This window comes from Colius striatus, chromosome 6 (assembly GCF_028858725.1).
Source record: "Colius striatus isolate bColStr4 chromosome 6, bColStr4.1.hap1, whole genome shotgun sequence".
In the NCBI taxonomy this organism is placed as follows: Eukaryota; Metazoa; Chordata; class Aves; order Coliiformes; family Coliidae; genus Colius; species Colius striatus.
Genome location: NC_084764.1, coordinates 7628273 through 7654055, shown reverse-complemented (window position 1 = coordinate 7654055; position 25783 = coordinate 7628273). Strand labels below are relative to the sequence as shown.

The following is a 25783-nucleotide window of genomic DNA, read 5'->3' as shown; positions in this document are numbered from 1 at the left end:
ACGGAATATCTCTTTATCAAATTCCATTTACCCCTTTGTTAGCAACAGTGTTACAGCTTTAGCATTTACCTATTTAGTATCAATACACTGCACTGCTGTAGTAAATTGCCTGTGGGTGTATTAAGTAGTAGTGAATACCCCTTGGTCTTGTATCCATTTTACTGGTGAGTAGGCAGAGGCATAAATGACTTATGGAATGTCAAATTATAATATTATGAAAGTCCTGGATACTGTTGTGACTAAATCAAACATATCTTACAACACAGAAGAAATGTTTGTCTTGTAATATACAAAAGTTTTACATGTTCTATAGACACAATCTGCTGCCAGGTAGTCTTTAAATGGTTTTTCCTTTAATCTTTGCCTGTAAATTGTGCAGATACATCTAACACTTTCTTACATGCCTGTACACAGGGAAATTATGTATCTTTGTTACAAATGAGCGGTGCTAGGAATATACTGTAATGCCCTTCAGCTGGCAAATGGTGTAACCTGTATTTGAGGGTTGACTCTTTCTTTTCCCCTTTGTACCTCTTTTTTTTTTTCCTTTCTTTTTCCATTAGCTGACAACTTTGAGTGCTCTTTAGAAGTGAAAATGTCACCTGGCATTAGTTGTCTTCATATATTCTGTCCCACTGGCTTAAATCTGTACAGGTGCTCTGGAGAGGAGGATTATAGAGGACGTACATATTCCAGGCTGCTAATAGTGGGATAAAGGATCATGGGTAGACATTGTTAGATTAGGGTTAAGCATAAGAAATACTCTTTACTGCAACTGAACTCATCTGGTAATGGAATTCTGGTCCTAGGGGATCCACAGAATACTTCCATCTCAGTTTCCCCACACAGCACAGTGTACGGTAAAATGCTTCCCAGCACTGTAGCAAGCAAAAGCAAAGAGACCATGTTATATATGTATTGAGGGGAGGGGGAAAGCTCCTCCTTCCTCCCTTTTTTAATTGTTCAGATGAAGCAAAAGATGAATGTGGAATAAATGCCAAACGTGGGTCAGCGATATACTTTCCATCTTTAGGGTAGCAAGGGCTTCTGTATCAAGCTTTAATGGTTTTCTTTGAGATTACTTTTCCTTTTTACAACATTTTGGCTTCATGCAGTAAAGAATATTCCCCTTCAGCGTGCTCTTTGAGGTGTTTGCCAAGGAGAAGTAAATAACTCTTGTTGTCCATGTAAAATTATCTTCAGCTTGTTCCATTGCAGTATGACCACCACATATTATTATCACAACCAGCAATTATTAATCACTTTGACATACAACCATGCTCGGTTTGAGTCATGAAGGACGAGGTATTGTTGTATAGCTTGAGCTAAGATTTTTAAGGTGTGGAGATTAAAAAAGCAGCACCATGTCCTAAACTGACTTTTTTTTTCCTGTAGGTGTGGAAAAAACCTCTTACGAGTTCCATGAAGAGAGTTCCTCTCTTCAGTTTTTGCCCCTACATAAGTCAGTAAGATGTATTTGAATTCAAGTGATGCTGGCAGTACCATCTGTGCTTAAAGTTGTCTAATGTGGAGAACTGTGTGGTAGTGTATGTTTATGCTTATATAAAATAGAACTACACAGCTTACAGAAAACAGAGCAAACCATGTCTTCATCAAAAGGGCAAGTTCTTTTTGGTATAGAGCTTAAGCTCTGAAATTGAGGTATGTGCTGATTTTTGACTGCTATAATATGGTGGTAACCCTACCTAGATTTCTTTTTTCTTGCTTCAAAAAGCTGTCCTTTCATGTGTGTGATTGGCAGTGGGCTTGCTTTGTGTTTAGCTTCTCTAATCAAGGGAATTTAAGCTTCTATTCTCCCTGTATTAGTACAGCAGTCATGGGAAATCTCAAACAAGACAGATCTTGTTGCAGCAGTTGACACAAATAAAAGCAGTTGTGCTTTTATTTATTTATTTTTGATGCTGGATGCTGATTAAAAGTTTCCAAGCCTCCTTTAGCCACATTACAAAGCCAGCCAGCAGAGAGCAGGCCAGCTGCTGAGGAGGGGAGATGCTGGTGGACATAGGACAAGATCACAGTGGGAAGCATCAGTGTGTGTAACTCAGAAAGCTGGGAAAGGTGTAAACAGATCCCCAATTTATCTGTAGTGTGGGCTCTCCAAACACTGTTTTATTGGCCAGTGGCTCCTGCTTTACTAACCTCTAACCTCTCCAGTGCTCAGAGGTGCTGCTCACCAGCCAGCCTTGTCTTTGAACCTCCCTTGGCTCCTGCCACCTCAAAGGCTTGCAGTCAGATTCCTGTGTTTTGCTTGGGACCTCACCTCTCAGCAGGATGCCTGCAGCAGGGAAAACCGATCTACCCTGAGAACATAGACATATTTGAAGGCAATACCCCTAGGACTAGAAACCTATTGCTTTCAGTTTCAGGACCTGTCCATCATTTGTCAAGAAATGTGGCTAAAATGTCCCCCACTCTGCTGCACCCCCCAACTTGTGGTTGTACAGTAGTTGAATATTCCTGCAATCACATACTTAGATTTGCTTTCTGTTATTTTTTAGAGTGTTGTCAAATCAATGAGAATGTAAGTCTAGATCTCTAAGTCTGGATTCATGTTTTTAATTGAGAAGTGTGCAAAGGGCAAACTTCAGGATGACACAGATCCAAGTAATTTTGACTGCTTCTCCAGTTAGGTGTGCCTGCCCCTTCACAGAAATAGCTTGCTGAAATGGAGTGATCAGGGAGCCCTGCAAACTCCTGGAAACTGGAGGGAAGAGAGTGGACTAGTTTTTGTGTCTGCATAGTCATAATTATCAGTGCTGATTATGTAGATATGAATATCTGGAAGCCAGAGTAGGCTCTACATTACTCTCTTATATCTGTGTTATGTCTGTGGTGTCAACACATGTCACTTGCCTGCAAATAGGAAGACAGAACTGAAAGCTCTTTGGGAGCAAAGGTAATTCAGTAAATAGTAGCCACTTGTACATTAAATGTTTTTAAAGCTCTAAGTGCTTTATGAAACTACTTTTTTCTCATCCTGCTGCTTTCTTTGCTGTCTCTCTGCTTTCTGACAGAATTCCCAGCCACAGCTGAGAATGGAGTGATTCCTTGCTGCTCCTCATGCTGATAGCTATTTGTTGGCTCCATAACTGTGAAAGGTACTTTGGCAGTGGATTTGTAGGGTGCAAGGGCAGTAAGTCAGGTTTCCTGACTGGTGCAGTGTTGCATTTCTGCAGCAGAGTTGTGAAGCTGACATACTCATTAATCACAGAAGCAAGTTTGAGGTGTAGAAATACATGGAGGGAGGGGAGACCAGTGCTAAGTGGTATTTTTATCTATCCAAGTGTTGAGATCTTGCTGTTTTTAAAGCTACATTACCATCTGTAGGACAAGGAATAGCAGAAATCTGTACTTTGAGAGTCAAGGTAGTGCAGGATTTAAAAAAAAAAATAAAATGTTACCATTTTATGAGAGAAAATGAGAAGTATTCTGTTGAAAACAGCTTGAAAACTGCTTGCGTCATACATCTGAACTAGAACTGAAGCAGAACAAGACTTTTGTTCAGAACAGAAGATGAAACCCTTAAACCTAAACAAACAAAGCACACCCAAAACAAACAAACAAACTGAACCGCCAAGCCCCTACAAATTAGGTGAAAATATGGAAGCAAGAACCAAAATTTTAACAGATATGCTTCAAAGAACCATTCTCATATATGCATAGTATGTGGTGTTGTACATACAGATTCCTAGAATTGATATAAGTGATTCTTTTCAGAGCACCAAAGAGGAGAATCTGAGGAAGGCTGCAGTGTAAGAAGCTTAAGATTAATATCTGAGCTTGCACTAACATTTTCCTTTACCCTTAGCTCTTATGAGCCAGCATTTGTCAAGTGGCTTACAGCAATAAAACAGAGAGGCAGGGGAGAAGTGAGTTACTCCCAAGTGGCTGGTATCTGAAGGGTAAGACTAGCATTTTGAACTCTGACCTCTGTCCCCTTATGAATTGGCAGCTTCAAAAAGAAAAAACTCAAGAAATTTGGATAGTGGAAAGATTTAGTTTTCGCTCTGTCGTTGAATCTGAAGTAGACAAATATGCTTGTTTTTATGTCTGAAATTAGTACGGTGGAAGATGTTCAAACAGGTGGTTAAATCCACCTTCTGCTTTGCTTTAGAAGATCAATTTTGGTTTTATTACAATAAAAAGCAGCAGCACAAAATGTCTGTCTAGAATCTCTTTCTTAAAAATAACAGGATTGCAATGATACAAATTACTGCTTTGCTTGCTCATCCTGCAGAGGTGTCCTGTAATTAAGGAATACTGCTCTATTGGCCCCTCATAGAAGTTGTATAAATTAAATAGATGAATTGGATATTTTCAGGGCTTTAGTTGAGAGTCATATATAGCTCAGAAACAAGAGTTGAAAGATGGAATGAAAATTCAGAAACAATATTAAAAGAAGGTTGTCGTGTTGCATTAGAAGCAAACCTTAGCTAACTGGAAACAACTATTTGTGCCCTGTGTTGTCCTACTGCTCATTCCTTTTTCCTTTGTAGTGAAACTTCTGGTTTGAGCTTTGGGAAAAGCTCAGTGTTAAATTATGGATTTGTCTGCATCTGAACTGAGCAGTCACCCTCAAAAGTGCAATTCCTTGTTACTCCCATTTTAGCTTTTACAAGTGTCATGCTGATGTTAGGAGCACTCCATACAATGCCCACACTGCTGCTTTTCTTGGGTAAGTCCTTGTTGACAGATAACCACCAGCTTAGGTCAAGTCTGAAAGGTGCTTTTAATCTGATCTTCTACAAAAGATGAAAATAATTTGGAATACTTTTCAGTTTTAGGCAAGTTAGCATGATTTTACCAGTGTTGCATTGATTTAATGGTTTAACTCTTCAAATTCCTACATCAAGGTCTCTGTATGTGGACAAGATTCGTAATTTTAACTTTGAGATTCCAATTTCTAAAGATGTTGCCTCCAGCTGGGGGTAACTGTACTGGCAGCCCAAAAGTGAGCCAACTTTTCAGAGCAGGGCTCTTATTTTTTTTTGCCATAGACTGAAACAGATAAATTGTTTTGGAAAAACTGTGGCCTACATTCTTGTTTGCTCTCATTTCAGATCTTTGGGCCTCTCAGGCAAAATGAGAGGGCCAGGCCCTCAGGTCATTTTTCAAGATAAGACTTCAAGGGGGAGAAGTATCATGGCCCACAGCTAGTCACTTGCTCTGTCCTCTCATGCTCCCTTAAGAGCAAGATGACTTGTTCAAGTGGCATTTTAAGGTACCAGAGCTCTAACTTTGTCTCTGAATGACCCTGTTATTTTTCTGCACTGATTACAGAGGGAAGAATGAGCCAGACAGCTTTAGGTATGTTGAACTTGACGGTGTGATATTGCTGAGGGTCCTAAGCCAAATAAGCACTGTTTTGGGATTTTTTTAAACTCCATTTCTGACCACTTTCTAGAAACATCAAATCACTGTCTTATTCTTAATACTTGAAAGTCTTCTGAGACTTTCTCATAAGCCTGTGAAAGAAACAAAGTTGGCACTGGTTTAGCTGACCCAGCTGCTATCATCCTTAATGAAAAACTGTGTATTAAAGGTGATCTGTATGATCAGCAGAGAAGTTGTTGGAACCGGAAACCAGCTGTGGAAACAGTGGTCCAGAAAGAGAGGGCAGATTACAATGCATAGGCAGAAAAATGTGATAATTTGGGGCTATAAGGTCTTCAGTCTGAAACCAAAATTTGTCTTGGGGAGCTTTTTATCAAATACTTGTTCTTCCAAAAGAGGAATTTTCCCTCTCTCCTGTCCCATTTTAACTTGAGGGGAGTAGGAGGCTTGACAGCTCAAGCTTGCTGTCTGATTACTGTATGTTATCAGCTGTACTCATATGCCTCTTTAGTATGGGACAAATATATAATAATTCTGTTTATTTTGAACCTCAGTAGCCTGTCTCATCCTACTGTACAATGGAAGGAGGCTGGAAGGAGGAAGGTGGTTGCTGTGACCAATTATAGCAGCTTGCTTGATGGACAATCACTTGTTAGGTCTCAGTAACTTAAAAAAATTGATTTTATTACAGTAACACATGTAACTTAAAAGCCTGACGGTCTTAGTTGACAACTTCCATACCTAGAGCTCTTAGATGCACAGTAAAGCTGAAGGCATTGCTTGTAATATCTTTTGTATCTCTGCTGAAGGTACTCATTGTGGCAAAGGGTTGCTGCAGTCAGTCAGTTTGGGAGTGCTGGTTAGCTAAATATGAGTTTTATTAGTTTAAGGTTTCTTTTTATAAATAATAAGAGGGGTTAGTCTTTTTCTGGTTTTCTCTCCACCTCAGAATTTGAAAGGTCTAGAATAAGTCTCACAACATCTCTCTGAGGCGAATATTACCCATACCTTTGACAGGCTGAAGTAGAACCAGGAAATCAAATTGAAGTCAAGTGCTTTTTTTTCTGAAATAAGTAACAGAACCAGGATGAAAAGTAAGATCAGCAAGTGTCCAGGCCAGTGCTGCTGCAGCAGCAGCTGGGCCATGCTCTTTTGTCCAGACTTTCCTAAACTCGACTGGTCAAGGGAGTAAAAACCAGGAAGATCAGGAGCCATCGAGAAGAGAAAGCACTTAAGTAGAGTCACCCTAGGCAGTGTGAAATGGTTAGATTTCAAAGCCTTGTAAATCTTTTCAAGGCATTTTGGAAACACTGAACTCCTGCAGTGGGGCAAAATCTTACAGCATCATGGCGCCTGACCTAAAAGCTGAGAGTGGTGGTGGTTTATGGGCAGTTAACTTTTACTACTCCTCTGCAAACCCTGTTTTTTCCCCCTTTTGCTGGCTTTGCTGACTCCCAAATCCTGGGCTGCAAAAAGACAGGAGGCTAGAAAGTCCCTTTCATGGACTGTTTTCCCCTTGATCTGAATGTTACAGAAAGTATTCCTTTCCTCGCCTCATGCCCAGTGTTTTTCTTCTCACAAACGAATCAAAAGATTTGCATTGATCTGCACTCTATGCTGCAGCACCATTAGTGGCATTAACACTAGAACTTACAAACATAATATGAATGGACTCTGTAACCTGATGCTGTGCTGGCTTGTAAAGAGCTTATAAAGAGATGCTAGGCCCCCAAGTGTGTTTATTTCGAAGGAAAATAACACCTTACCTAAATAAATGTTACTCTCTGTGAGCAGGCTACCCGATTACTGCTTGCTGCTGCCTGTTGTCTCTTGTGAAAATAAGTGCAAGTGCTCCCGTCTCAAGCTCTTTCCAGTATGTACTGAATGTTGTCAATTTAGTTTCTTTGTAGTCACTTGAATAAAACCCCGGAGCTGAAAACAAGTGGAATGGAACTTTCAGGTTGGATGCTTGCTTACTTGGCTGAAGGAAGACAAATACTACCAAGAGTTCTGAGGAAGAAAAATTTTCTAACCTTTTTCTTTGGTCTTATAGGTACTGGTAGTGCTCCTCAATGTTTACGTACCTGTTTGTAGAGGTGAATTAATACTTTCACATTATATTGAACAACTTGAGCCTTTACAGAAAGTGGTGGGTTTTCATGGCTGCTCTAATGAGTGTCCAACAGTTGAAAGTGGAGTGGGGGAGAAGAAAGGGAAACGGTTTAGAACTACTTTCTGGCATGGCTGTTTGTGACGTTGGTCTGCAGAACTCACTGCTTGGAGAGAAGGAAGAGTTTGGCCTGTTCCTTCAGTCCTTGGCTTCCATGCTGAAGCAGTCTTGGCTTTGTATAATTTTCTGAAGAAACTGGATTCAGGTGAATTAATTTTACGAGGAATCTATTTTATCTTAAGAGATTCTGGTCACTTCAAACTCACTGGGCAACTGGATAATGTATTTCTGTCAAGTCATTCAGTGTTCTACATTTGACACATAAGGCTGTTACAGAAAGTAGTACTTTTCTGTCTTTCATCTTGCACCTATCCTAGATTTTCTGTTTATCTACAAATTTAGAAGGGGAAGAGAAGCTGTGTTTCTTTACTACCTGTTTGCAGTTCCTGGGGAGCTATACAACCACACCAAGATCCCACAGGTTAACGTTTATTCATCTGTGGTGTTTTGGCAGTGGCACAAAATACACCTTTGATCTCTATTTACAATTTAGTTTGCCCATGCCTAAGCAATATTTAGGTATATACAAAGTCAGCATTTTCTCCCAAGTCTGTGGTCCACATACCATGTTGCCTTTAGAAGATTCTGAAACCTCATCAAGCAGACTGCTGGGATACTAGAAGTTAATTGCAGTTCAAGTTGAAAGCAGTGATAGCCTGACCATGCCATAGTTGTAAATGGTGTATAATGAATGCTATGTGGGAGACAAGATCTATAATTATGGACCATTTCTTTCAAGATCCTGAAAGGCTTTCAGGTAGCTCTAATTAGTTGTGTTACAATTCCCATATTTTATGGACACGACCTAGTGTATTAAAGCTTCTCTCAGGTATATAACCATTAGTCTTTTGAGTTCATAGATGTGGGAAAGAGAAATGGACAGCTCATAAAAACTGTGTAAGAATACTTAGAGAGTTGGCATAGGAGTCAGGAACAGATACTTCTTTTTTTATGTGTGTGTCTCTTTGCTGGTTTTTCATTTTATTTTATTTTGGTGATTCTCCTGTATCTCAAACATGCTCATGGGATTTTTATCTGCCCTAGGTATTTTTTACATCCCAACGTAGGCTTTTCAAGCACACCAAATAGAGCAGAAAATACATTTCAAATGGAGTCAACATACATCTTCCCAACAGAAAACTTTCCCAAAATGCTGAGCATGCTGAGCAGCAGACAGTACCGAGCCATGTTAATCAGTTCTGCTTTATAAAAGCAAACAAGGTGGGGAGGAAGTAATGAGACCCTGAAACATCTGTTTGGAGACTTTGAATCCCCTTAGAAGGTTTTGAGTTCTGCCTTAAAGAAACACAACTCCAAAAAATTACAGCTGACTGTGGGAACATTTTCTAGCTCTTTACAAAAAATTAATTACGTAAATATTAGTCTATAAAAAGTAAACTCCCTCTGCCCTCTTCTCCAGTTTTGCTTCTGGTATAAAGGTGTAATCTTGTCTGACATTGCAAGCATTCCTTGTGCGATGAGAAGCTAGAACAGATCCATCCTGGTTCTGCTGAAGGAGGAAAACCAACTTGGATTCTTATGAAGACAGATAATCATACATATTGCAATTCTAATAAATAATGTTAGAGTTTGGTATAGGAATGTTGCATTGAGTAACAATTAAATACACAGTGCTGTGTGTGTTTCACACATTAGCTTCATAATTGCTTTAGAAAGTTATGTGCTAAAAGGATACATTAAATGTATCCTTCCTACTTAGTGCTGCTTGTAGCAGTGGTTCTGAGCTGCTGTCTACTGTGAAAGTGAAATGTCACATCTGTGGATTTACTCTTCTTTATTTAAGATACTTGAATAAAGAAGTTGACTGTTTTGGTCAATTTTAATTCTTAATATTCTTCTGATTTTCTTTTAAAATGAGATGCTGCTGAGTTCTGAATAATACATTTTTCTTAAGAAATGGGGCATGGGGAAAGGCATATTTACTTCTTTGCTTAGTGTCTTTTTGGTATTTTAGCAAGGCAAGCATTATTTACACTTACCTATTTATGTAACTCTTCTGCTTTCACAGTTGCATGTAATACTCATTTTGTTCTAATGTTGGTAATCGGCCTATTATCCAGCTGTTAAGTCCTACCAGGGGGAGAAGTAAGGAGAGGGAAGTGATTCTGTTCCATAGTGAAATTGCTTTGCAGTCTCTGAATGACAAGCTCTGTAGAAGTGTAACTTTAGGACATATTCACCAGTGTCCTTAATAAAATTCTGAAATACTTAGAAGTAGGAAAGCTTATGGTTGTTAATGTTTCCTCACAATAAAAGTAGTGCTCCAGAGATCACTTCTCTCTTTCCTAGTTTGCTTTTATTAATTCTAACATGGATTTTTTTAATCTTAAATATTTATAGAACTACTCTGAAGAATCGGGTTTACAGACTACCCACAGAGTAGAGTTTTAGAGCAGTACTTCAGCAATGGGTCTTTAGTTCTGAAATACCACAGTTTATACTCAGATTAAGCTACAGGGTAGCATATGCTTGAATATATGTGAGTTTGCTTGCAAATTTGCATCTTCCCTACTTGTAACCTTTCCTGTTACATAGCCTGTTACGCTCCAGCATGAAGTGTATATGTAGGACTTAGTCTTTTCCTCTGTTAAAAAGCATTGACTGCAGGGTGAGACGCACTGGCAACTTGTTAACAACAGTTAATAAACCACAGTTATTTTTGGTTCATCTTGAAGTCTTTACCTCCAAAAACTTGGTATTTCTTCAGTAACTTAATATGCTGAATAGTGTTATTTAACATTCTTATAGCATGTGATTAAAACAGGCCTGTCCATAGAGCCTTTTTGCTCTTTAAGGAATTCATGGTAAGAGTAAAATAGCACTTGCCCAAAGTTTCATGTTTTCTTCAGTTGTTCTATTCTGGCTTTGAAAGCTTCTTAAGCTTTCACTTAATGAAAAAATGCATTTTGTTTTAATTATTCTACTACCTAGGTGCAAACACATACTGTTGTCATTGATACTGAGCCATAGGGAAATTACAAATTAAATTGTTCTGGATGCTTCGAGGTACTGGGAGTCTCCTGAAGAAAATTTGTGTTGAAAAAATTCATATCTCTTGGGCCAAAACTCTTCAACTACATTAATTGGCAAAGCACGTTTCTTTCTGGGTTGGATTGAGTCCTACAGGATCATTTGATGATTCTAGGCTTTCAAGAAGTACATTTATGTCTCTAATAGAGAAGCAGATAAGTCAGCAATTTCATTGCCAAAACCCTGCTTCTCTTTCAGCATTTGTGTCTTAACACAGAAACTGGGACAAGATTAAAATTTGCCATATAGGACCTTAACTTGAAAATGTCTCATCTGTGAAATTCAGTGCATCTGTGTGTAAGAAAATCACATGCTTTATTTTAGCAGTGTCACACTGACTGTGTTATAATTAATAATTGTAACAAACTGACACATACTTTTATGTAAAAATCATAGTATTATATACATAATATTTAGGGTTTTTGAAGACTTGAGAAGGTATCAGTTTGGTGGGGTTCGTGGACACTGAAATTCTCTAGTTTATCAGCTGTCTCCAATATTGATGTTAAAAAGTAACTTCTAAGTTCTATCTTTTAGTCTGCGTGCTTTTGTTTGATGATTTAGCTGGAAATCTGCCCTGGAAAAACAGCAATTCCGTCTGTTCTGTGGTTAAACTGTTTTTTACATTTTTCAAGAGTAAAACATATTATAAAGATATGAAAGGAACTGATTCCTTCAAGTATTCTCATTCTGTTTAACAGCTTGCAAAGTAATGCTGCTGCTTCTTTTTATTGACTGCAAGTCCTGGGTTTTTTTGAGGGCAGGGTTTGAGTTTGAAGCCTTCAGGTTCTATGGAAATATCCTACCTACCATGAACATGCCTCCCAACTTAATTTACCTCTGACATGGGAGTCTGCATGGAACAGATCATGCATGGCAAGCCAAAATTGATTACCAAGCACTGGACCAGTGCAATATGAAAGTGAACTTTATTCTCTTTACAGGCAAGGTGGTTCTGGGAAGCATATTTTCGCTCAATGAAAGCAATTGCTCTTGCAACTCTTCAGATTATCAATGACAGAATTTACCCATATGCTGCCATTTCTTATGAAGAATGGAATGATCCCCCAGCTGTGGTAAGTAAATTCATTTGGTCTACTCATAAAACAAATTGTGGGTTTGTTGTTTTTCTCTTGTATGAAAGGTATGTGCTGTGAAACTTGGTAATAATTCTGTGTATGTCTGTGTGTGTATGTGTTGTGTTGGTAACTTACACAGATGAAGCTAATATATTTTATGACAACTGGCAAAATAACTAGCGGTTCATTTTATGTCCTGGCACTGAAATGCAAACTTTAAACTTTTGCTATTGCAGACACTAAATTGCTTGTTTATATATTTATTTATTTTTCATGCGTGCACGCACACACACTTCTTTATTTTCCTTGACTTTGGTACTCTTGAAAATGAATAACTGCAGTGGAAACAGTTGGCGGAAATACTGAGGATCTTAAACAATCTCAAAAGCTCTTTCATGTAATTCTGATGAAATAGCTAATTATTCCTACAATTTTTTCCTACAATGCCTACAATTTTCTCTATGTTACTTCTACCTCGTTTCTTTTATACCAAAACTGATGATCAAAAAGTTTTGCTGGGTTTTGTTTTTTTTTTTCCCTCTTAAAAAAAAAGCAGAAAATTCATCAATTTCACTTCTGTTTAAAAACAACACTGGAGTATTAATTAACCTTCTGTACAAAGCAGCTGGTTTTGATTTCTTTACTATATAAAAGCCTGCAGATGATTTTCACTCATAATCAGTTAATTTTCTCTGTGTCAAAATATAAAAAAATATTTTTGTTTCACTAATAAACCCAAAGTTGTTAACTATGTCTCTTTATGGTGCCTTAGAGTGAGTTTCTCTGAAAGCTGTGGAGGAGTACTCAGGAGCGGAGTGTGTTTTGCTTTAAACTCTTCAGGCCAATACAGCGTGGATAGTTGCTGGCAGAGTTGGAAGCTTGTTGCTGAGTTTCAGAAGATGATTTTCTGTTGCCTAGCCAAAGGCAGTTATAGTCTACTGCTGTCATTGCCTGGAGGGAAAACATGGCACTTGCCAGTATTTAAGGAAGAACTTAAACTGCACAGGAAGTTTGGATGAGAGAAAGGCTGTAGATGTGGTCTTCATGGATGTTAGTAAGGCCTCTGACAGACTCCCACAGCATCTTCCTGGATAAATGGACTATCCATGGATCTACTCTGAGATGGGTGGAAAACTGGCAGGTGGCGGTGCCCAGAGAGTGGTGGGGAATGGAGTTAAATCCAGTTGTCCAGTCGTCAGTGTGTTCTCCAGGGCTAAGTGCTGGGGCTTGTTCTATTTAACATCTCTATCAACGATGTGGATGAGGGGATCGAGTGCACTCCCAGTCAGTTTGCAGAGGACACCAAGCTGGGCAGGAGCATAGATCTGCTTGAGGGCAGGAAGGCTCTTCAGAGGGCCCTGGCCAGGCTGGAGCCATGGGCTGAGGGCAATGGGATGAGGTTCAACAAGGCCAAGGGCTGGGTCCTGCCCTTGGGCCACACCAACCCCAGGCACTGCTCCAGGCTAGGGCAGAGGGGCTGGAAAGCTGCTGGAGGGAAAGGGCCTGGGGGTGTTAATTGACAGCGGCTGAACAGGAGGCAGCAGTGTGCCCAGGTGGCCAAGAAGGCCAAGGGCATCCTGGCCTGGATCAGCACTGGTGTGGCAGCAGGTCCAGGGCAGGGATTGTCCCCCTGTGCTGGGCCCTGGTGAGGCTGCAGCTCGAGTGCTGTGTTCAGTGTTGGGCCCTTCACTGCCAGAGGGACACTGAGGGGCTGGAGCGTGTCCAGAGCCAGGCAGCGGAGCTGGGGAAGGGGCTGGAGCACAAGTGTGATGGGGAGCAGCTGAGGGAGCTGGGGGTGTTCAGCCTGGAGAAGAGGAGGCTGAGGGGGAACATGATCACTCTCTGCATCTACCTGAAAAGGTGGGGTGGAGGTCAGTCTCTCTCATAATGAATGTTAGGACAAGAAGAAATGGGATCAAGTTGTGCCAGGGGAGGTTTAGATTGGAGATGAGGAAGAACTTTTTCACCAAGAGGATTATTAAGCATTGGAATGGGCTGCCCAGGGAGGTGGTGGAGACACATAGATGAGGAGCTGAGGGACATAAGTTAGTTTCGTGATTGGCCTGGTAATGTGAGGTAAGTGGTTGGACTTGATGAGCTTAAAGATCTTTTCCAACCATAATGACTCTGTGTACTCCACACAAAGGGGTACTTCTTAACACCTTTAGATTACACCAGCAAAACAAGCATAGTGAAACACCTGGGTTCTGTCCTATACTGGAAACCTGTCCATTTCTGGGGAAGCTCATGTCACTCTGAGCAACAAGCAGGCTCCTTTTCTTTCTTTTCTTTTTTTAATATATACTTGGAAAAAATATTTCTATTAGTCAAAAATATTAGGACCTAGAGGTGGAGGAGGTTTATGAGCAGAGATGGCAACATACAGAACAGAACTTTGAAACTGTGGAGGAACACATGGCAGTGATAGAGTACTAGGGCAGTCCAAGGAGTAGGCAGGAATATTGGATCAATGTGCAGTTGCACAGAAAAGTTTGAAGGCTGACTGCGATTAAACAGGCTGGAATTCATCCAGGATGTTGGAGTTAACACCTCGTATCATGCCTCTCTCATGCCACGAATGGTCAGTTCCTTGGTGGTTTTATGTCTCAGTTGAAAGAATTTGATGTTTATCTTCGTCTAGGAAAATTGCTTAATATGTGCATGAATTCATTTCTTGCTTCAATATGAAACAGAAATGTCATTAAAAGTTCCTTTACGGGCTGTGTAAGCTCTATATTAGCCAGCAACACAGAGTGCTTGTGACCCTTTCTCAGAGGGTCAGTTAAAGAAAACACAGTTCGGCTCGGGAATTGTTCAAAAGCAGTTAAATTTGTAGAACAGCAGTACACAACCCTGTGATATCTTTAACTGGGGATTTTGATAGCTACTCTGAGTGTGTATGAAGTTTCCTTCCACCAGGCTCTTTTTTTTTTTTTTTTCTTGTTTAAGCCAGCTAATCCTGTTCAGTTTTGACCCTTGTTCTTTCAATTGAAGCAAATAACTGGAGCCTTCTCCAATTTATCTTTTAGATTCTTTTCCCCCTGTGAATGTATTTTATCTGTTTGAGGTGACAGCATATTACACTTGTGATCTATAGGGGAGCATATTTTTCAGGACTCAGCTAATTTCTAACTTCAGGCAATTTAGAATCTGATGATATAGATACAATATCTGCTGGATTACTAAGTCAATAAATTTAACAGTAGTTATTTTTTAAGATGATTGCACTAGTTGGAATTCCACAGTTGCTATCTGCTTGTCAGGGGAATAACGATCCACTTGAGACTGAGTTATGTTTCTCACCTGAGCTGGTGCCTGGTGTCCACCCATAGCACTGTTAGAATTTCTAACAAGCATGAGTGAAACTTTATGGTTGGAAATATGTAGAAAGAATACAGAGAAGCTGTAGGCAGCTCAACAGAATGTGCAGAGGTGTGATCACCATTTTAAAGCATGGGGCTTACTGCAATTAATCAGAGATTTTTGTACAAGTCTGGCAGTAGAGCTCAGACTCCTGTGCTCTGAGTTATGAGATTTTGAAAATGAGAGCCTGGATTTGCCTGTGGAATATTCGTACTGAAAATGTCAGCTTTAATGGATTGATGGGCTTACTTGCCCAGAAATACAAATGCACTTTTCTACAGAAGGGATATCTGTCTGTGTAAGATCATCACACAGAGGAGAATGCTTACCTAGAAAGGATCTTTGTCTTTTACTTACCTTTCCTTGGTTTAAGGTTTCTTTTTCTCTCTAGGGGTTAATTTTGCTTAGCATGTTGTTAGGATCCTAAGAAGTAAGAACAAAACAGTAAAATGTCCTTTTTGCTAATTGCTTTGCTGCTCAATTGTTACAATTGCTTCTGGTGCTAAATGAATAAAAACATGATTTCCACAACCTCATAACTTTCCAAGGTGCATGTTTTACTCTGCATTTTGTTGAGCTATTGCAACGTCATGAGTTTGCCTCCTGTTTCGAAATGCATCATCTGATGTAGCATTACTGCCTTGTGTTATTTTGATTATAGTACAATAGAATTTAACAGATTACAGCTTGTACGTATGCTGGATAAGATATTTATTTGGGCCTGAAATAATTAATTGAGTAAGTTTGTAACAAAAGCACCTATGAAGAGAAAGCCATTCACAAAAGGCCACATGAAGTTTGATATCATTTGCAAAATAGGGCTAGTAGGCACTCTGGCTATTTTCTGAAGATTTTCTCTTTGCTTTATTGTCAACTCTGATACTTCAAATTAGGAATGAGGACATATCTGCAAGTGTAATGATATTCACATTCTCTTTTCAACAAAACTGCTTTCATTTTTATATCTGAGGGAATGACTGTTGTCTTGGACAGTCAGCATGAAAGTGACATTCATGCATTTAAAAAGTGAGGTGTGCTCATGGCTGGATCTACATATCACGGGATCACAGAATGGTAGAGTTTGGAAGGGGCCTTTAGAGATGATCTAGTCCAACCCTCCTGCTAAAGCAGGTGCATCTAGATCAAGTCACACAGGAATGTGTCCAGGTGTGTTCTGAAAACCTCCAGAGAAGGAGCCTCCACACTCTCCCTGGGCAGCCTGTACCAGGGCTCCCTCACCCTCACAGTTAAGTAGTTTTTCCTTAAGTTTAAATGGAACTTTTTGTGTTCCAGCTTATTTCAATTACCTCTTGTCCCGTTGCTAGATACAACAGAAAAAAGTGATGCCCCAGTGTCCTGACACCCATGATTTAGATATTTGTAAATGAGATCCCCTCAGTCTCCTCTTAAAAGACTAAACAGCCCCAGTTCCCGCAGCCTTTCCTCATAAGAATGATGCTTCAGTCCCCTGATCATCTCAGTGGCCCTGCATTGCCCTCATTGCCCTCACTGTCTCTCTTGATCTGAGGAGCCCAGAACTGGACACAGGACTCCAGATGAGGCCTCACCAGGGCAGAGGAGAGGGGGAGGAGAACCTCCTTCTACTCCTCCTTCTGGCCACACTTTTCTTTATGCCTCCCAGAATATCATGGGCCTCCTTGCCCATGAGGGCACATTGCTGGCTCATGGTTAATAATCAACCAGGACTCCCAGGCGCCTCTCCAGCAGGTCACCCCCAGCCTGTACTGGTGCATGGGGTTGTTCCTTCCCAGATGTAGGACTCTGCACTTGTCCTTGTTGAACCTCATGAGGTTCCTCTCTGCCCAACTTTTGGTTGGTCCAGATTGCACTGAATGGCAGAACAGTCTCTGGTGAATCAGCCAGTCCTCCCAGTTTGGTGTCATCAGGGAACTTGCTGAGGGTACACTCTGTCCCTTCATCCAAGTTGTTGATGAAAACGTTGAACAAGACTGGCCCCAGAACCGATCCCTGAGGAACTCCACTGGCCACAGGCCTCCAGCTCAATTCTGTGCCATTGATCACCACCCTCTGGGCTCTGCCATTCAGCCAGTTCTCGATCCACCTCACTGTCCACTCATCCAAGCCACAGTGCCTGAGCTTTCTGATGAGGGTGTTATGGGGGACAGTGTCAAAAGCCTTGCTGAAGTCAATGTAGATGACATCCACTGCTCTCCCCTCATCCAGCCAGCCGGTTATGCACTCATAAAAGGATATCAGGTTGGTCAAACAGGATTTCCCCTTGGTGAAGCCATGTTGACTCCCACTGATTTTATACACAGACACACACAAACACACACACACACACACAGATATATATATATATAACATCTAGACAAGTTTTATTCCCTCTTCCCAGATATTTCTTAAGTCTCAACACAAAGAAACACCAGCCCACCTTGTGTTGAGTCTGTAGTTTCCCAAACAAGAGAAACCACTCAAAGCGGGTATTGTTGTCAAAAGAAGCAGTCCTGCACTCTCGTACAGTTGGATGATGATTTATTTCTCTATGTTCTACTTTCTTTTTCAATTTTCTTATTCACTTGTGAATTAACCAAAAGAATTTTCCTCATGTAAAAGTTACCCAGCGGATGCCAAAAAAAAGGGGAAGGGAGGATGATGGTGATGGTGCTGCTGCTGGAAGACTGCTTTTGTTAGTGTTAGTTTGGCTTACATTGGTTCAAAATACTAGTGAGCTTGTTGCCTGAGTATCTTCACCATAGTGTGGATACAGGAGAACTAGGGGAGGGTGTTTTTCCAGCCAGAAAGAGTATAAGGTACAGAGAAGATAAGTGCACATGCAGGCAGTTCCATACTTTGTACACTGCATTGAGGAAGTGATCCAAGCAGGTTTATGTGGGTTGACTGAAGACTGTTGACCTTTTATAAAAAAACCCCAATTATGGTATAAAGCAGATTGTTTTCCTCTTCATCCACTGTCCTGTTGAGGAAGTGGAAGACTGGTAGCATATAACTTGCTAATACATTGTGGAATAATACTTTCAGTAAAAAGCTATTTCCTCCTTTTAATGAAGAAGGGCAAATGATGGTTTTGGGGCCTGAAATTCATTCCTGGACTACTTGAGCCCTTTTTAAAGGTTTCAGACTGTCTTTTGTTGTAAGCATGGGAGTTTAACACCTTTTGTATTTCTGGGTCCAGCCATTGTCCATTAGGCATGGACAATCAGTCACGTTCAAGGCAGGCAGAAAATGACTGCTTCTGCCTGTGCATTCAGATGGTTACCAGTCTGGGCTGGATTAGAGCTAATGACCTGTGTTTGAGATCTGATCTCTTATCTTCAATTAAGTACTTTGTTATGCTCTAATAGAGGTAAATTACTTTCTCACTTGTGCTGCTTTGTAGTAGGTTATTTAAATTCTCCTCTTACTTTACCTCCTATTTTGCTAGCATATATGAATTTCTGAGAAGGGAGTAAGACACGGGTTTTCCAGATTTCTCTGGTTGCTTTTGTTGGAATTCTTTCAAGCCTGTTTATAATGTAGACCTATAAAACATTAGAGGGTTGTTTTTTTTCAGGGGTTGCTGTTGAGCTCTGACCTTGGATGATACAGACCATAGTTTAATAATCACTTGAGAATATCACTATGCTGAACAATAAACATACCAGATTTAACTTCTCCCAGTGAGGCAGAAAACTGCACCATCGTTTGAACTGAAATAGCTGAATTAACTTAGTGCAAAAAGTGCCATTCATTTAGCAAAGCTTAAGTAGGATATTCATTTACAGAATACTTTGTGGGCTTCTGCCAATTACCAAGCAGTTGACACTTGTTAAACTATTTCTAAGCTCTTTGACTAGTATTTTACAGCCTTTGGTCTCCAGATGTTGCCACTGTTACAACTGTACTTCTATCATAGTACTATTTCTCATCTTCATTAAGCAAATATTAACATACACCTTTTAATTTACCTGTGAGACCAAGCTAGCAGTTTTCTGGGTGATGGATATCTGGTATGTTTTTTTCCATTGAACAATATTAGCTTTCCGTTCTTGCTGTATTTTCAGCTACCTGTAAATCTTGCTTTCTTTACAATCCCAGAATTGCACAATGGTGGGGGTTGGAAGGGACCTCCAGAGCTCATCCAGCCCAACCCCCTTCTAAAGCAGGTTCCCCTCCATCAGGGGGCACAGGAACGTGTCCAGGTGGGTTTGGGAACCTCCTAAGAAGGAGCCTCCACACCCTCCCTGGGCAGCCTGTGCCAGGGCTCCCTCACCTCAACACCAAACAAATTTCTTCTCATGTTCCAGTGGAACTTTTTGTATTCAAAATTATGTGTGTTACCCTTTGTCCTGTCCCTGGAGATAACACCTAAAAAGATAGCTATTATTTAATGTACTAAATAGATTTCAGTTTATCAGTATGTTTTTACAGTGTTGATATTTTGGGCAACTTGAGTATACCACTTGTATCCAGCTGTAAATACTGATTTGTTTATTTTTTTGTCTATGTGTGTGTGCAAAATGAATTAACAATTGTTTTTTTAATTTACCTGCCCAAAGATCAGGAGTCTTCTCTCATGCAGTGATAGGTAACCTCACAGTTACCCTATGTTGTGTGGCTAATACCTAGTGCATAGGTCTATTTCCATTGTAAATTATATCCTTTGAGGAATGACCAACACATCTCTGCATCTGGTCGACAGAATCAGAAACTGGATTTCATACATTTAACATGAGTGGCATTTTAGTTCTCAAAGCTACACATAACCATTCAATGCCGACAAGTTTTAGGTTCTTTGAGAGCTTTTTGCTTTGTCTCTGGTTTACAAGAAGGCACCTAATAGCTGTACAAGTATGAAACATGTTTTTAATCTTAGCAAAGCTGATTTTGAGATAACACCCAAAGAAAAAGTTTGACAACCAGAGGCAAGGGTCTTGTCATTGTTGTTCTTACCTCGTTTCTTGCACTGCCTGATGCCTGCCATGACTTCATAACTGTGCAACTTTAGCATATGTAACTATTAAAAAATCTTGAAATGATGGGACTTTGTTGCTTTGGATTCCACAAGTCATCTTTTCAGTACTCCCTGCCTTTTCTGGCTTTGGGAGCATGAAAGGTATGTTAAGCTCCATTTTCCAAATTCAGATTGTGTCATACCCTGGAGGTTTTGTGTTGGGAGCTGCTACTCTGACTTATAACACCCCCCTTACCCCAATAAAACATGAATCCTTTTCCTGGTTCTCTTTAAAATTGTTTGAATATTCTTATTAAGATTGTTACTATAAAATGTTCTTATTATTCCTATAAAAATGCAAGAGAATTGATGGAGGGATTTCAAAAAGCCTAAGTATTATGGCAGCTGTAAATATGAAGTCAGCTCTAGATAATTCTCTCCTGACTACAAATATATTCCTTTGACGCCAAGATGATCAGGGGACTGGAGCATCTTCCGTATGAGGAGAGGCTGCGGGAACTGGGACTGTTTAGTCTAGAGAAGAGTAGACTGAGGGAGGATCTCATTAATATTTACAAATATCTAAATGATGGGTGTCACGAGGTTGGGGCATCCCTTTATTGTATCAACAGGACAAGGAGTAATGGGATGAAGCTGGAATACAAAAAGTTCCATTTAAACATAAGAAAAAACTCTTTTACTGTAAGGATGACAGAGCACTGGAATAGGCTGCCCAGGAATGTAGATGATCTCTAAAGGTCACTTCCAATCCTGACCATTCTATGATTCTGTGACACATTATTGAAATTTAGGAGTTGAAGAGATGAGACTGTAGGTGAGTCTCTATATCAAAGAGTGTGTTCAGCCAATAGATTGTGTCAGAAGAGCTCAGGCAGCCGATTAGATTTAAGCAGCTAAACAAAAGAAAGATGCTGTGTAACTTAGAGTTATGTGATGTATTTTTGGCCATCAAACTACAAAGGAACAGGTAGAAACTTGTGTGTCTTGTGAGTGATTTTTTTTTAATTTGAGGAGGATTTATAATCTCCATCAAAATGTGAAACGGTGGCCACTGCAGCTTGGCTTGTGGTTCTGCAGAGTGGAAGCACTATGGTTGGCTCTGGAGAAGTAGAGAGGGTTAATTCCTTTGGCTTTGCCCTATGACCACTTTAGGATGGGAAGCATGATGAAATACTTTCTCAAAGTGTTCAATAGAAACTTATCATGAATAATTGGAGCAAAAGAGAATAAATCAAGGTTGTTGTTTTTTTTTCATCTGGCAACTCTTAATTGAAACCACATTGAGGTCAGATTGATATTCAGAGCAACCCAGCTGAAAAAGCCTTACCCACAGAGGCAGAGGATATGTCTATGTTTTGCTTTAGATGTGTAGAAGATCTGCATAGCTACTGTTCAAGTTCAGCATAGTGTTGTGTTTACCTCTGTGCTTTTAAAAGATGATGAGTTGCTCTTGTTCGAAGTCTGTGGTTTCACTAATACGTGGTTACAACAAGGAGTCTAGTTGTTGAAAATAAAATACACAGAGGAGAAAGGCCACTGTCTTGTTCACAGGAACAGTTAAATTCTATTCTTCTGTAGTGCTGTTGCTGAGTTTTCCCACTAAATGATAGCTAAGTTCTTGACCCTCTATAATATGAAACATCTTACATAGGCTTGTTTTGCTAGAGGCTGTTCTGTGATGCAGTTTGTCATGTCTACTGTGCCTTTCTTCAAGCTTTGTTCAAAGTTACTCAGTGTACACTCAATTAAGAATTTTTTGGGTATGACCCTGTCTTAAGTTATGTCTGATATTTTGCTAAAAACTTTGAGCCTCGCTGCCATTTATTATGATTTGTCTGTTCTCAGTCCAGTTCTGTTCACTGATGTTCTGAAGCTCTCATCTACCTCACTTCTGTGTCCTGCTAAGAACGGGCTGTTTAAAACTTCTCTGCTAACTTGAACCTGAAGACTTCACTTCAAATTTGACCTTAAACATCCTACATAATTAAAGAGAATGCAGCTCCCTTGATACCTTGTCCTTAATATATTGACTTTTCCCAAAATAGAATCAAGTCGGTTTTAGTGACCAAGAGGGAGGGCAATATTTGGTGTATGTGTAGGAAAGGGAGGTGCTTTCTTTTTAAGGCATCATTACACATGCACACTGGTGGAAAGCATGCACAGGACAGCTGCAGGAGTCTGAATCCTTCTGTGTATACATACCCATTCCTGAATTCTCCTCTCTCCCCAGCTTCAGGCTATTCATAAGTTCTCACTGACATTCAAGTCGCAATACTTTGGATTTTCATGTGACCTGCAAAGAGGTGTCAGGCAACTGAGACTGTGAGATTCAAGTGACATGAGATTACTCTTAGGAAACTGGCATTTGAACTTGATCCTTTTTGCCCATAAAAATGATTCACAGCAAACAACCTATTAATCTTAGATTAATTATTCTGGCCCTTCTAATGATATTAGCTGAGAGGGTGAGAATGAAGGGTTGTCTTATCCATAGCTGAGTGTCAGCACTTTGTTAAAGAAAGGTGATGGATGATCAATCCACTCTTACCGTTTGCTCTTCTCTCTGAGAGTGAAAGTTCCTGTGGCTTTCCATCAAGACTGTTAATAAAAATAGGACTGGAGCAAATGTTCCTTAACCACTTGGTTTCTTGAGCAGTGACTGGGAGAACTCATCCCTGTGCCATTATCCATTTCATGCTTTCCTGCCATAATGGAGATTTAATTAGGTCACTGTTGAATTAATTGCCTGTATGGTTTGCTTTTCCCGAGCACAAATCTGGAAGACTTTAGCAAATTATGGAGGCTTGAATTTGCCCGATTTCCTGCAGAAAGTGGGGTCAATAGGTCTCAGACTGTAGACACGCTCCTCAGGCAGGCAGCAGGGGGTTGCCTTTTAATGGCACTTGAGAGATGTTTAATTGCCTTTTGGAAATGTTTTCTCTCAAATGAGAGGCATGGTTCTCCCCTCCATTAGTGTGTGTCTACAGGCTTTTCTCTCCTTCCTTCATCAGTAGATGCATAAGCAAAATACTTTGAAAGTTACCTTATTTTTGCTAAGTTATAACCAGAAGGGGAGAATTTTCATGCCTTTCTGAAAGCGGTACAAGTTGGAATTTAACTAAGGTGCCTAAAACTGAGGTTTTTAAGAGAAAGCACCCTAATTTTTTAGGCTATGCTCACACATGTGTATCTGGGGTTGTTTTCTGTAAGTACCTAAAATAGTCTTAGATGATAGAGAGAAAAACTTTTTTCCAAGGATATTATAGCAAGTAATTTGTTAGGAAGTGCTGTGGCCAGAGAGGAAAAGTTGCTAGAAGTAAAACCTTCCAAGTGGGAGCCATTAATTCAGATGGCAATATTCAACCGTAAGTAGTAAATACTGCATTGTCCAGAGATGACCAGTTATTGCTTCTTGTAGGGCAGAAGCATAAGATTTTCTTGGCACTCTGCTGAGTGTTATGTTAAACCTCTGCTTCAAGTATTAATGAAAAGAGGTTTCTGAAAGTTGTTTCAAGAAGCTGCTCGACATTACAAGGGTCATTTGGATAACAGCAGTCTCGGGGTGGGGGTTGTGGAAATCAGTCTGTAAAGCCTTAATGAGATGGATTATACTCTGGTTACATTTAGATTGTGATTTGCTGTAGGAATTATTGAAGTTGGAGCAAAATCAGAGGGCTGTCCCCATGTACCACCAGTCATCTTGTAAAATTAGCAAAAGTATGTACAGAAGGTTTAATTTTGGAAGAGGTAATAATCTGAAAGCAGATTTGTCTCCACAAATACAAGTTGCTGAAGTAATGGGCATATATTTCTGGAATGAGTGTGTGTAGTCCTCTGCTGTCACAGGTAGCCAAGTCCTTTTCATGAACCAAAGTTCCACATTATACTATTTCTACATTATCCTATTACTCCTATTGAGTAAAATCTAGAACCTTCCACTAGGAACCTCACAAAACAGTTTATGTTGAACGCTGTTTATACCAGACCTGATAAAGTCCATGTAGGTGAAGACTAGTGCATCTTTCCAACTATTTCAGGAAAACTACCAAAGAGTGTTACTCTTCCTGACAGCTCCTTTCCTGGAACATACCCTTAGCCCATCCTGGCCAAAACAGTGTGCCAATGCTGCACTCAGCTTTGTCTCTTTTCTGCTTCATATATTTCTCTTCCTTCCAGTCTTGATGAATTTGTAGAAGGAAATCATATTCACTTTTTTTTTTCCTTTACCAAAATGGTCCAAATATGGTGCTCTCCTTTAGTAAATAGCTGCTCTATTCTCCTTGCCCTTGAAGTTATTTTAGTTAGAGATGTCTAACCACACCTGAGGCAGGTGGGTTGGGGTGGGTGTTGTATGAAGTAACCCAAAGACTAAATAAGGAAATGGAGAATGGCAAAGTTTATTTCCTGCAAACACGAGCTGGTAACTTTGAATCTGTCAAACTTGCTTTCCTCCTGATACAAGCAGACTTATGTATGAGTTTAGCTGGAGATTCTCACAGTACTTCTGTAAGCTGCTGGCAGTTACTAACCTCTTACGAGTGTTCATAGTTTTTACAGGCTGGGATTCAAGACTTCCCTGCAAAGCAGCATCACTCAGTTTCTGCTTTCCCAACTCCCCTTTTCACCTCGTCCCAAAAGGTCTTGTTTTTCCCTTTGCTTGTCTGTCCGACCCCTGCTTGGAACATCAGCTGGAATGGAAAAGTTGAGGCTGAAATGCCAGTGCTTTCATTCCTGTCAAATAGTCCCTTTGCTTCTTCCTCCCCCACCTTGTTGGCTCCAAAGGAGATTGGCACATTCAGTGAGAATTTAGTTCTCTGTCTTGTCTTTTGCCAACTGATTTGGCTTCCTTACGCTGGTAGTGTATTGAAGTGAGACCTTTAAAGTCTTGAAAGGGATGTCCCAGTTAAAATCCACGAGATGTAAATAACTCTGAAATTCATCTTTCAATCTCATGTCCTTTTTTTAAAATGGAATAGTTGGGTTTTTTTCACCAATGAACACACAGGGTTTTGTGGAAGCTGGTACATTGTTACTCTTACTGCCTGCTTTTGCCTCTTTTTTTCCTTGGGCACACATTTTATGCCAGTTTGGTTTTGCTGCTTCTGAAATTGTAGTGCTGATTAAGTTTCTCTTTATTAAGTCTTGACCATAAAGGTCTCAAAACAGTGATTAGTAAATGAGAACCCTACCATTCTGTGATTCTGTGGTATTGCTGGGGTTCAAAATTCACCTTGGCTTTCCATCTCCACAAATCTATCTGCTTCTTCCACTTTATTTTTTTACCTGAAGCCTCTCTTGTTTGCAGTGTTAAAGGAAAATTAAATTTAAAAAGAGATTGAACTAAAGGTCTTGAGAAATTGCTTAAGTCCAGTTTTGCCAGAATTGGAGAGTCAATCTACCTGATCTGAGCAAATCTGATGGTTAGATCCTGGCTGCATGAAGTAGTCCTTCCTGAAATCACCCTCCTGTGATAAGTCACTTGACTTGTTTTCTTGTTTGCCTTCACAGAAATGGAGCAGTGTGAGTAACCCGCTCTTCCTTCCACTGATCCCACCTCAGTCCCAAGGTTTCACAGCCATAGTCCTCACCTATGACCGTGTGGAGAGCCTCTTCCGAGTCATCACGGAGGTGTCTAAAGTGCCTAGTCTGTCCAAATTGCTGGTTGTCTGGAACAACCAGAATAAGAACCCACCAGAAGGTAAGACCTCCCTGGTAGATGTGTCAGGGGAGGGTGAAACTGGGGTAGGG

The 25783-nt window shown here is 40.1% G+C and overlaps 1 protein-coding gene across 1 annotated transcript in view; it reads left to right on the top strand.

The window, feature by feature from the left end:
* Nucleotides 1–25783, top strand: part of EXT2 (exostosin glycosyltransferase 2) — an 88389-nt gene that overhangs the window by 25389 nt on the left and 37217 nt on the right. Inside the window, exons 8-9 of the mRNA XM_061997974.1 lie at nucleotides 11581–11712; nucleotides 25544–25733. Of these exons, the coding sequence (XP_061853958.1) occupies nucleotides 11581–11712; nucleotides 25544–25733 (322 nt within the window). The remainder of the gene's footprint in view (nucleotides 1–11580; nucleotides 11713–25543; nucleotides 25734–25783) is intronic.